Below are 13167 nucleotides of genomic sequence, written 5' to 3'. Positions count from 1 at the left end.
ATAAAATCCAAAAAAATAACAGCTAGATAAAGTTTACATAGTAAATGCTTGCTATCATCAACTAATAGGTAAAGAAGGTCCTATCCCATTCAGAAAATGTATTAATTCTATAGGTCAATTACAAAAATCAAATGATATGCAACAAGAGCCGAAAAAAATTTCGGCAGCATTTTCCCTTAGTTCTTCCGTATAGGAAGAACAAAAGGAAAATACCATCCGAAATTTTTTCCAAACCTCTCAGCATACCATTTGATTATGGTAATGACCTATAGAATTACTCACATTTTCCAAACTGTCCATACTGGACAATCAATTAATCAATGTACATAATTCTTTTATCCGTACAAAAATAAATAAATGTACGGATATAATAGAATATGTACATTAATCAAAAGATGGGTCTATGTTTCGATGCAATGTAATTTTTTTTTAAAATTAATTCATAATTAACATTGCCTGGCATTAAATTCACAACCATCACAAAAACACCCATGAAAATCTACTTAGCATGCATTTGAAAATCTAGCCATTTCTGTGATAAAAAGTTGCAACTAATACTATAATTTAATGAGAGATTATCAACCAACTTGAATATTTCACAATGATATAGAAAACTATGCACCATGTGCTCATAATCTCCATATAACATAAAAGATATTTAACTTTTCAATCACAACAAAATGATCTTTGATCAGATGGCTGCGGATGAGATGGACTTGTTTAATCCCAATGACATCCCTCTTCTCCATGCACTCAAAAGCAAGATGCTGAGGTAAAATGGTTGGATACAGTGGAGTACCACCTTGGTGGTGAGTGGTACCTCTCTTGCTGGTTGACTGGCTCTGGCACAGCAACAGGGGAAAAAGATAACAGAGGTGTTTGCCCTGTGGCAGCTGAAATTTATACATGAAGCTTGTGGCTCTAAACAAAAGCTTACTTCTAATGGTGGCCTGCCCATCACTGCAAACCAACAATCTCTAACAAGTCCGATGGAAAAAGTTTTAGAATGCCTCACTTTGACTTGGTCAACCAAACACTTTTAGGCCTGTGATGAGTGAAGAACAGTTATTATATAAGGACGAGAAGATTTGCAGTTTGCTCTTTGCTAAGGAATTAGATTATTCTTTTCCAAGAACTAAGGTTCTGATCAGGGTAGGACGAGAAGATTTATCATTATTCATTTGCATAATCTAATAACATAAGTTATAGTGAACTAGCATCTTGGTGCCATGTAAAGGACTTTTTCCTCTCTCTCTCTCTCTCTCTCTCTGTGCATGCACGTGCATGTGCACGCCTGCACATGTGTTTGAGCCGAGATGTGTGTGACATATGAATTTACAGAAAAAAAAATCCCATATGCATAACTATGATTTTGTTGAGACTTTTAATATTTCTAACATAGAGTAATTTTCTTTTATCAGACCGCTCATAAGTCTCGGTCTTCCAATTAGACTCCACATAATGAAGGAATTAAATATAAAAGAAAGGCTATGCACCAAGAAAAAAAAAAAAGGCCAATACCTAATCAAGAGGGGTCAGACGAAAATATTTCAACCAAAGAAAAATCTCACCTCTTGCTAATGAAGAAACAAAAAACTCTTTCGTGGACAATTTACAGGCGAATTCCAGTAACATACTCAGGTAGTCCAGCAAGAAGAGCTTCTTTCACTAAAATAATAGGGATAATGAGTATATAGAAAACAAAAAGCCTATTCTTTCTTTTTTTTTTCCATGATGTACATGGTAATTAAAGGGTAGAACACTTTGCAAGAACTAGGAGAAATAGGGAAAGATTTAACATGTTAATAGACTGTCTCATATAGACCCTTTCTATTTAGCATTTCAAGTCCTCACTCACGGATCTCTACGCTCCAACTCGAGGGGGAGTAATGGAATCCTAAAGATTCTTCAAACTTTGCGTTGATAGAATTCTAAAAATTCTTCAAACCTTGTACATTTACCTGCATAATTACCATGATTATTTGGTCGATTTGAACAGCTCAGTCATAAATTGATTTATAGGATCTAATAAGAATCCTAAAGCTTGTTCAAACTTCTCACAATTATCAGCACACTTTTCACATATATTTGGTTAACTTGGGCAGGTTTGTCATGAACGGATTTACAGGATCTAATATAATTTCAAATATTGATTTATAAGATTTGTGTACATCCTGAATTAATTTTATAAACATACTAAATTTGTACAAATGATGTATATATATATATACCTCATTGCTATGCTCAATAAAATTAGGTTATTCTAATCTTGCTTATGATCAAACAAATTAGTTAACTTTCTGCACAACTTCTATGTCTACTCTAGTATACTCAATCCTCAATCTGCTACAACAAATCTGCCTTGATGTAAAGCACAAATCAAGTCAATGTGTGCCAAAGATATGGTAACACCAAATAAAACATGCTGAATGGCACATCATGCAAATCAGAATTCTCACTCTTATTGATTCATCTCTCAGCTATAACCCTGAAGCGTAAGAACATATATAAGCATAAAAGTTGAAGTGGTGTGAACACAAGTAAATTATTATACAAAGAAAAACAGAGGAAGGGAAGTGAGAAAGCACAATAATTGATAGGAGATCAATTAACAGGATTCTGAGAAAGCACAATAATTGATAGGAGATCAATTGACAGGATTCTGTCATTGGTTCCTTTTCAAGCAGATACACAATTGGAGAGCAAATCAAAAAAACACATGGAGGAAAAATGCGGCCTTTTTACAAGTTCAAAATTCATCACTTAACAATAGAAAAGAATGGATCTTTTAAGGAAATTTTAGCCTTCTTTTCTGAATGGCTGCTTAATAACCTAAGATTGTCAGCTCTCTAGGCCTAAGTCCAGTACAAAATGAGTTCACATGCTGCAGGATTTTATGTACATAAAAATGGTTACAAAATCAGGCACCAACAATTTCGGAGGCCTATGTGCCATGATACAAGAAAATCCAACAATTTTACTGTGCTTAAAACATGTGTCCTCGCAAGATGACCAAACTGGCGATTTTATCCTCCAAATCCCGGCCAGCAGCTGTCGGAATACCTCAATCGACCAAATCCCGGCCAGCAGCTGCCGGAATACCTCAATCGACCGACCGCTGACCTCTCTGGGGACTGAAGACCCCTTTTTCCGATGATGAGGGAGGGGAAACCGTCGGTTTGTCTTGATCCGGTGGTTCCAAATTTACCGCCTGCGATTTTTTTTTTTTTTTTTTTTAACAATGGGTTGAACGCCGGTGATCTATTCCGGCACCCCCTTTCCGGTCAGCTATAAAAACTTGATGCCGGCCCAGATGGTTGCCGGCGTCGGGTCCGGAGGTGATAAAACCCATCTCCTCTTGAATCTGGACGAGATTCAAGAGGAAAAAATTGAATTTACGCCGAAAAAAATCATTATGAATAACATATCTTACTTTTGTGCCTGCGAAGATGGCCACCGGGAGGGGAGAGGAGAGGAGGGCCGGTGGGGAGGGGAAGGGCTTGGACCGCGCGGGTGGGCGTCGACAGATGCGGCAGCAGAGGGGATCGAGCGACGGACGGTGGTGAGGCGTGGACGGCGGGTGCGCATGGACGGCAGCTGCGGTGCCGGCGGCGGAGATGGGCCGGGGTCGGCGGAGAGGATCGGGTGGAAAAAATGAAGGGGCGGCGGTAGATAGATTAGGGCACGGGCGGGGGTATGAAGGAACCTAACGACGCTTTTTAGCGTCGTTAAATAATGACGTAAAAAAGTGTCGGTATTGTTTTTATTTCACGACGCTTTTGCTAAAAGCGTCGGCGTTGACAGTGCCCAAATTTCTCGACGCTTTTAAGCGTCGTTAGATATCGACGCTTTTTAAAAGCGTCGGCAGGTCAGCGCAACCTGCCGACGCTTTCCAAAAGCGTCGGCAAAAAATGGTCGGTATTTATCTATTTTCTTGTAGTGATGTGAACTTCGCAGTCTACAATTATGCTCGTGGTAAATATGCCTGGTCTACAATAAAGTATGACAAAAGACTGTATAATGAAAAATATAGATATACTTCTATTGGACATAAATATAAAAACATAAAATTATATTTTTATTTAAAATTAGAGAATTTTATTTTATATGGACTTTAGGATTAGAATTTTACTTGAACTCTGGTATCCTATCTATATACAAATTTTTGTTAAGATTTTTAACCCATATAAATATATTACTATATAATTGAAAATTTAAATTTATATTATTGAGATTTGAGAATATTGAGTTGTTCTCACTCTCTTTATGTTCTTCTCCTCTTCCTTTTTATCTCCTTTATTTTTTTTTTCTCTCTCTTTTTTCTTCTTCTGTATTGCATCAGTTTGGTGTGAGAGCATCCTATTCTTCTTGTCTTCCAAATTTATCCTACATCAGAATGTTGGAAGTCTTCTAAATGATTTTTAGGGATTGTAAATTACTATATATTATTATTCTGATCCTAAAACAGCATCCTAAACTCCTGTCCATTGCAATGAAAGCTAGCTACGTTACACCCTAGAATCTGCAAGATCTTTACCTTACCAGCCATGTGAGAGATCAGAATAATACAAGAGCTAGGCATCCTAGCAGATCCTAATTTCATGGCTCCTCTGTTTGCCTCCATTGAGCAACTTTGTAAAATATGCATTTATATTATACAATATGCCAATGCATGGGTAAAAAAAAAAAATGTTGAGGACCCTTTTGGCAGTGCATTTAGTTTAGGGCAATGCATCTATTTTTTATCTTATTTTAAAAATTAAATCATAGAGGCCGAGATAAAAAAAATTATTTGATTCTCTATTTAAAAAAAATATTTTTATTACTTTTAGTAATAAAAAAAAGAATTTCTTAACTCATTGTTTTCAAAGATAATCAATTCATATGTTTTACCATTAACACGGATATCATTTCCATCATTATCATCATAACAACTATTGTCTCCATCATCACCATTGTTGGTTATATGACTGTCTCTATTTCCACTGTCACCATCATCACCACCACTATCACCATTTCCACCATTACAACTACTGTCATAGCCCTCATCATTCAGCCACTTTTGTCAAAGTGATGCCACCACCATAGTCTCTACTATACTATCACCATCATTATTATCATTATTACCACCATATAGTTGATATTTCTACCATCAATATCGCCAACACTTCACCATTATTGCCACTACAACCACTATAACTTTTATTATCTTTACAACCATTATTACTGTCTTGGTCACCATCATAATATTATTGTTTCTAAAAATAGTTGGTTATATCAAGTAAATTTCTATTTTAAAAAAAATTTAAAATAAATAAAAATAATTTTATGTTTTATTTTTAAAAGGTAAGGAAGATAAAAGTGATGCTAACTATGCTGTTGATAAATTTTGAGGATTGGCGGCAGAATTTTTAGAATTCCTGCCATGAAACCGTATCATTGCCTATCCGATCCACATTAGACCTGAAAGCCCGTGCCCAGGAGGTGGTGGATCCTCCATTTTCAAAATTTCTAGTGGAGATGCTATGGACAATGAACTGGCTTTTGTAGCTTCGCTTAAAGAACGATATACGAATCTCTCATGGTAAGATTTGAGAGTTTTCCATGATTGATTCAAATTTAACCGCTGTTGGCACTAGTTATAAAATAGCCCAGATTTGACTCGTTCACTGATGGTTGGGAACGCGTGGCTAGTCTGCATTCTTGAAGTAATAGATTTAATTAATATTTTGACCTGGTCCAGTTTATTGTTGCAAAATTAATGCTTCGCCGGTTGGAGTTGGGTCTCGCTCAAAGACTAATGCATTCCACTAGCTTAATAGTAGGTTAGTTTCGAATTTGACTGGGAGTAGGTCAGATCTTGTTCTGATCGAACCTCTCGTAACCATAATTTCTTACGCTCGACTAGAATAAGTGGACCACACGAATTGGCTCCACATTTAACCTGGCCACTTTTCAAGGGACTGGGCTTTTAGGTGTGCCTTGGCTGCAGCTAGAGCTGAGTATGGGCCAGGCCCCGGGTCTAACTTTTATTTATTTTTAATTAGATTTTGGGTTAGGCTTATGCAAAATTTGACATTTTTTAGGCTTGAGCTTAGCCCATGATTAGCTCTAATGACAACCTAAGAGACAGGCTTTTGTTGGATTGTAATAAGAGAAAGTCTTTGTGCATCGAGTGTGGTGTAATAAAATTGACATGGAACACACCATCCAACTACATTATAATACGTAGCCATCATTTTTCAATGCGCATTTAATATCTATAGTTCTGCTTTTTCGTTTAAGATTTTGAATGGCAAAATATTCCTTCTGTTCTGAAAAAATTATAACATCCTGTGGTCAAATTATGACTTTCTGTACACAGAAAATCATAATTTTTTTTTCAGAAATCATAAAGAATGAAAAGTATTTTTGTCATTAAAAATTTACGAATGTTTTAAATGACGAAAATACTCCTTCCTTCCTTATGACATTCTGTGGTCAAATTATGAATAAAAAGTCTTGATCACAGGATGTCACCACAAGATGTCATAATTTTTTTAAAAGATGAGGAGTATTTTCGTCATTCAAAATTTTAAACGAAAAAGTAAAACTACAGACATTAAATACATATTGGAAAGTGATGACTACGTGGTCCAATTAGATAGGACGATATATTTTTTTTAAACTATATGTGATGTATAAAGAATTACTCTTGTAATAAAAGTAAGTGACTGCCGTGCTCTGATCCAGTTAGTGTAATCTCTAGTAAAAGGTTTCCGGACAGGTCCAAACTTCTATAAAAAAACTGGATATCCCTTGTCTTTCTTTTCGAGAATGTTTGTTTCCACCATGTTTCTAGAAAAGCAAATGAAGTCATGGATTAGGCCGACACAACGTTTGTTTGGACAATCCAATTGAATTTGGATTGAATTTTCAACAAAATTCATAGATTGACAAGTTCATTTGAACATGGACATATCAACCTAATACACCTTAACCCGAATCCTGTGGAAAGGAAAAAAATCTCAATGGATCCTTCTTTTTTTTTTTCCCATCCGTTCACACCTACAAGTCCACAAGCTAAGATCCAGGCTGAGAGTTTGGGTGTCCTTTAGAAGATGTACGCTAGATGGCCAACAGATGAATCTCGTAGGAATAGAAATATCCAAACAGACTCTTAGTGACATCTATAGAAAGGATTTTATCCCCCTGAGCTTAAGCAAGTGGCATATCTTGATATCTCGAGGATATATTGCCAGGAACCATGTAATGACCCTATCTTGAATCCAAAAAAGAAAATGAGATGCAGGTTCAACCTTGGAACACCGTGCATGCAACCGAACATATAAGTTAGGCCCAATTTAAGGTCAAGAAGGGAACACCGTCTTGAGTCACTAAGCCGGATATAAAACTTGCTCGATAGGCAAGAGATAGCTACTCCATAAAGCCCTTCCTCACTCACTTCAACCAAGATTTAGCATCAACTAACCCTGTTCGTATATCCATGATATGGAAGCTGAAGAAAAAGATAAATTAGACACTATAACTTTAAATGATAACATCAACATCAGTTGTGCACCTTATCCTGCCCTAGCTATTCAGTTCTTGCTCGCAATGCGATACGAGAAACTGGCACATTCTTGGATGTGATATCCTTCAGACCTAGCATTCCTCTAAAGGGAGAGTTCTAGTGATTTATCTAGTATGATGTGCATGACAGAGCCAGGCCTACCTAAAGATGAACTGGTTAGAATTCCAAAGGTTGTGCCTTCTCGGGCCTGGAGCATTCTGACCACTTTCAGGCCAGGATGGTCCCAATTGATTAAGATTCTTATCCCTTTGTAAAGTGAAATAGATGCAGCCCTGCCCATTGTCATTATTAAATGAGAATTAATGTTGGTCCGAGTAAGTCTGCAAGCATCCAACTCTCAAGCGACGTGGGCCTCCTGACAAAGTGGTCTCAATCTCAACCTTAGCCAGAGACATGTCGCAAAAAGAAGACGCTTCTAGTCGTTTTCCTGGAGCCCAATGGGATAAGCTTGATCTCAAAAATTAGTTTAATAATTAATAGGGATGCTTGCTTTGGTCATTTTTCTCCTCCTTCTTTTGGGTAACATTTGGTCATTTTTCTTTGAATTATCAATGATGCTCAAGTGCTTGATTGGAATTGAAATTGGTCATTTTTTTTCTCCTAATTAACCCACTGTGCACCAAGTTGTCTAGCTACCTCGGCTGCTTCATTTCTTCTAATACATGAAGCCCAGCAAGTGTCCATGAACTGCCAAACAGAAGTTAGCACTTAACACACTTTCACTCATTTCATTTTCTCGACATACTTACAACTCTCACGCTAACAAGATCATCACTCAAATGCGGAACAAACACGCCAAAGCCGGAGTAGAAAGAAGTGGATGAGGAGGATGGTGATGAAGTAAGTAAGAAGCTTTTCTTCACAATTTTAGGTGATCAAACAACTTCCACAGCAGTGCAGTGCAAGTCGAAGGTCAGCATCGAAGCTCTAAGCTTTGGTTGCCGGTCGGACACCGGGGTTGGGTGGAACGGCCAAGGAGCAATCCTCTCTGGTGTCCCAAGCCATTTAGACTGCATGTACTTGTGCTTCCTCCATGGGCCCATGTGCATCTTGTTATCTTTCATGCACTTCTTTGCTGCGGAACACATGATCTTGATCACATTCTTTAGCTTCTCTGACTTGCCAACAAAGACCTCTGGAAGGCAGTTTACAAGGTTGGTGTATTCCCGGCTGGCTCTGGCCATCTCAAACTCTGTGCGGAAGTTTAGCTCTATGACTACTCTAATTGGGCTTCTTTTGCCATTCTTTGCCTCCATTACTATGTCTACATAACTGTGTTCTCCTGTGGACATACAACCCTAATAAGTCATATATTAGTGCAATCATATCGGTACTAATGCACCGGATCGCATCATAATACGTCATATACGGAATATGATGTAAATGGCAAGATATTATGAATAGAAAAGATAATGCATTAGCGAAAAAAGCAACCGACATGGGGAAGTGGATGATACATCCTGAAAGGCACTAAAGATACCAAATATCCAAGAATTGGATGTATACCGAAAAGCTTATTTGTCAACTGATCAACTTTGGGCCCGCCATAGATGCACTTGGTTAACTTTTGCAGATACTGTAGCCTAAGCCTAATCTGGCATGTTCGAAACAAACCCAACTCGTTGGGAAAGATACTTTAATCATCATCCACCCACTTACGTTAATATTTTGTGGCAACCTTACTCATCTAATCCAAACTTACCTTTCTTTTTAGTAAAAAATACTCCCTCAACTAGTTCGAAAAATGTCCAGCTTTGTCGCTTCATATCATGTAGTGGAGATGTCACACATGTGACGTTGTATTGTCATATAATAATGTCCATAAGAAGTAGATATTTTTCCAAATGCCGGATGGAATCTGGAAATAGCTCTCCGTACTAGGTTATTTTTTTTGATGAAACCTTGGCCTAATCCAAACCTATCCTGTTAAAAATCTCCCCCAACTTGGTTCTAAAATATCTAACTTTGTCACTTCATACCATGTAGCTAGTGGAGGAAACAACGTACCTCATGCGATGATATAAATTATCATGTCACATTATGATGTGAACATAAAGAAGAAGAGATCCCCAATTACCTGAAGGAATATTTGGGGACCGCCTCCACTTGGACTTACAAAGGGCGCTGTTATATCCTGCTTCCCGGAGCCTTTCGGCGATGTTTCTACGTGCACAAGTCCGGCATTTCTGGGGCATTCGATTCGGGCAGATGCAAACAAATCCCGTGGAGTGCATCTTCTTCACAGCATCCTCCGTCGCCATCCGTATCTTTGCTTCCACCGAGCTATTCTTAGACAGGGCCTCCTGGCACAATCCATTGTACAACTAGATCTAATTATATCGTCATTAAATAAAAATTATCAAGGTAATAACAGTTAAACACCTCCTCCCCCAACCATGGTCTGTCAATTGCTGGCACCCGCTCTCTCCCAATAATTTCATCGAGAAAATAAATTGACACGAAACATCCACCAAAAACGGATCAGTATAAAACAAAACTCTCCCTTAAATCATACTAAGTAATCTAATCGATTATATATATATATATATATATATATATATATATATATATATATATATATATATATATATATATTGGGGTAAGTCAATTGATCTCTGACTCAAATCAATCGATTATCAACTCTGACTCAACAACAGCCGACCGATCAAACATACAACTTCGACTGACTCTACATCGATTAAATATGCAGTTCCGATTCTTCATCAACCAACTGAGCGAACCGCACCGATTTATTACCGGTTGACTTACTAATGATTTGATTATTACTGATCGACAGCGGACGACTTAGACTATTGGCATAACATAACTATTAATCGACGATCACGTATGGATTCTACCGACATATGGTCGGTTCTACCGACATATGGTCGGTTAATCTGCTCAACATATCATAACCGTTGCGAACAGTTACCGGCCGCATATCACGGCACGATCAGTGAGAATTAATGATCTACTACGTGATTATGACCTGATGATAAGTACCATAAAATATGGATCATGTCTGACGATTACGACAATCTCATTTATAAAAGAGACAAGAGAACAGGATTGATAATCTTACGCTGGATCAAAATTTTACTACTATTTACATTAAATTTCTATCTGACTTAAGCATCGAAAAGTCTCCGTCGGATACAAATCTGATCTGTATCGATACTATTTTGTAGGTATTCATTCCCGATGACAAGCAATGAAAAGTTGACAGCAACAATATCTATATTGGGTTACATCATCTCGACTCTCAGATTTGATAAACGCCTGTACATGTTCTCAAAAGATAATATCATCTGCATGCAAATAATTTTCAGCAAACAAACAGCTGCATCCTTCTTTCATATATTTTTGAATCTGGTTGGTGTTTTTCCAAAATAGTACAATCAAAAGAATAAATCGTCCAACATTTCTTTCAAGTGATTGCGAGATATTTTCATAAAAAAATTGATATACATATATATTGTACTTACTTGGAGGAGCTGGTGTTGCGTCTCCCAGAAAGCCTTGCTTTCTAAAGCACCGCTCTCGGAGCCGTCACTGCCATCCTCTTCGTCGCTGTATCCACCATTAGAGTCCAAGGGGTCACCGCCCCATTCCTTTCCTTCCTTTCTTTCCCCTTCTTCAAAGAAACCCAACACCATGGCAGAAAGGCTCGCCATACCCATCTTCTCCTCCATTACTCTCCTCCTCGAAAACTATTCGTTCTCGGATCCGAACCCGGATGATGCCCAAACTCGGTGGCTGCGATGGATGACTCTATATACGAGGGCACGAGGCAAGGTGGGTCCCAGGGGATAACGTGGACGAACGGGCCGCCGGGAACGTGCGTCGGACAGCTAAGGATCCACGCGGCGTCTCGCCGTTGTGTAGGGCCCAGACTGCGGGGTGGGGATCGAGGTTGGTGGTTCGGATGAGGGTCAACAACAGCACAGATCCACGTCAGGTACGTTTGTCCGCCACTCAATTATAAGCCGTGGGTCCCATACGCTGTCCCAAGTATCTGTCGGAATATTCGCCCATCTCCCTCGCTCGTTCCGATCGTTACGCTCACTCGCGGATATACGTTTGGGATCATAAAGCACAGGAAACGTCTGTTACCGAATCGTTCCATGCATTGCTGGCATTCCACGCGGCAAGAAGAGGTTCTCTTTGCATCGGGCTTGAAGAGTGACTACGGAGAACCGCTTTAAATTATGTTATACGATATTCCGGGAGAGCCCTTTGGTTTTTTTGTGCGCTGATGGCGGAGCTGGACACCGGTCAGCACCATCGCAGCGCCTAAGAGTGACCGGAACGGCGCTCATCCGAATGGATTGGCTGGCCTAGAAGGGTTGGGTGGAACACTGTATATTATTTATGAGGTAGCTTTCTTCTAACCCTTTCAGTGGATTAAACTGGCTTAAGCTGTGGTTAGCTTGGGCCGCAGGCCACGCTAGCTTAAGTTCGAGGATTATATCTAGAATCTAGAGCCAGAGAGAGCCGGTGATTTTAAGATGTTAAACCAGTTATTTGAATTTTTCTAATTAGTAAAATTTTGAAATAAAAAAAAAGATACCTTGGAGATCTGATTTTAATATGCTGCATGAGAAACAATTTGCACAAAATATTAATAATAAGCTCTAGATTAAATAAACAAGTAAGAGTCTCTTTCGATGGTTGAATCCAAAATTTCAAAAAATTCATGAATTGCACCAATCCAACGATCAAAATATTGAATTATCAATTAGACTAGAATTTTTTTTGTATTTAAATTATTTTTTGACTGATCCAAATTTTATAGAAAAAAATGATCTTAACACATGATCTTTAATTCAATATTTTTGACTATTATACTGATCCATTATGAATTCTATAAAATTTTGGATCGGAAGAATATAATTTAGATTTATTTGTCTCAAAAATTTTAAGAATTCAGTTATTCTTGATTTTTTTTTCAAAAAATTTTATCTCGAATTTATGGTTGGATCTCATAATAAACAAGACTGAGATTTATGGTCCATCAACTTAGGTTAATAAAATTGGGACGCAGGAACAAAAGAAATTTATCCTCATCTGGAAAACTTAAAACAGTGGTCTGGCTTTCCTTTTTTTGAAAAAGACATTATAAACATCCATTAAACAGAAGCGCATCATCATGAGGCTAAAATAAAGAGATGGTGGTTCTTATCCCGAACGTCCGGTGGGGCTCGGACCGCCCCCTCCCATCGGTCAGACGAGCGACAGCTGTACGTCCGGTAGTTTTTATCCAATACCGGCCCGGCATTTATGTCTGTCCGACGTCACGGGCCTGGGCTTGTCGGCTTCTAATCATGCCGTGAATAGGGATAGGGAGAGATTATCCGCTTGCCCGGTGCACCAGCTCAGCGGTGCATCCAGCCAATTATTGTTCACCACGTAACGTGCCTCGCAACAGCGGAAAGTTTGCAAGCGGAGATGAAGGTGGTGGCCGCGTACGTCCTCGCCATCCTCGCCGGAAATGCTTACCCCTCCGCTAACGATTTCAAGACCATTCTTGAATCAGGTCCAATCACCCCCCACCGACCCCCTTCCTCATGCGATCATTTTGTTATCTCGTTCTT

The 13167-nt window shown here is 38.6% G+C and overlaps 1 protein-coding gene across 2 annotated transcripts; it reads right to left on the bottom strand.

Moving 5' to 3' along the window:
- Positions 1-8274: 8274 nt before the first annotated feature.
- LOC140855832 (uncharacterized) lies at positions 8275-11326 on the bottom strand. 2 transcript variants are annotated; one of them, XM_073252913.1, is made up of 3 exons: positions 11059-11326; positions 9651-9897; positions 8275-8855 (listed from the first exon to the last, which is right to left on the bottom strand). In XM_073252913.1, exons 1-3 carry the CDS (start codon positions 11263-11265, stop codon positions 8449-8451), a joined length of 861 nt encoding a protein of 286 aa, XP_073109014.1. In that variant the 5' UTR covers positions 11266-11326; the 3' UTR covers positions 8275-8448. The 2 variants fall into 2 exon arrangements, with proteins under 2 accessions (XP_073109014.1, XP_073109015.1); XM_073252914.1 differs by having other exon boundaries at positions 9651-9876; positions 11059-11325.
- Positions 11327-13167: the final 1841 nt, after the last annotated feature.

Source organism: Elaeis guineensis, chromosome 2, assembly GCF_000442705.2.
Source record: "Elaeis guineensis isolate ETL-2024a chromosome 2, EG11, whole genome shotgun sequence".
Classification (NCBI taxonomy): domain Eukaryota; kingdom Viridiplantae; phylum Streptophyta; class Magnoliopsida; order Arecales; family Arecaceae; genus Elaeis; species Elaeis guineensis.
Note: the sequence above shows the minus strand (reverse complement) of the source record. Positions and strands in the feature narration are given on the sequence as shown.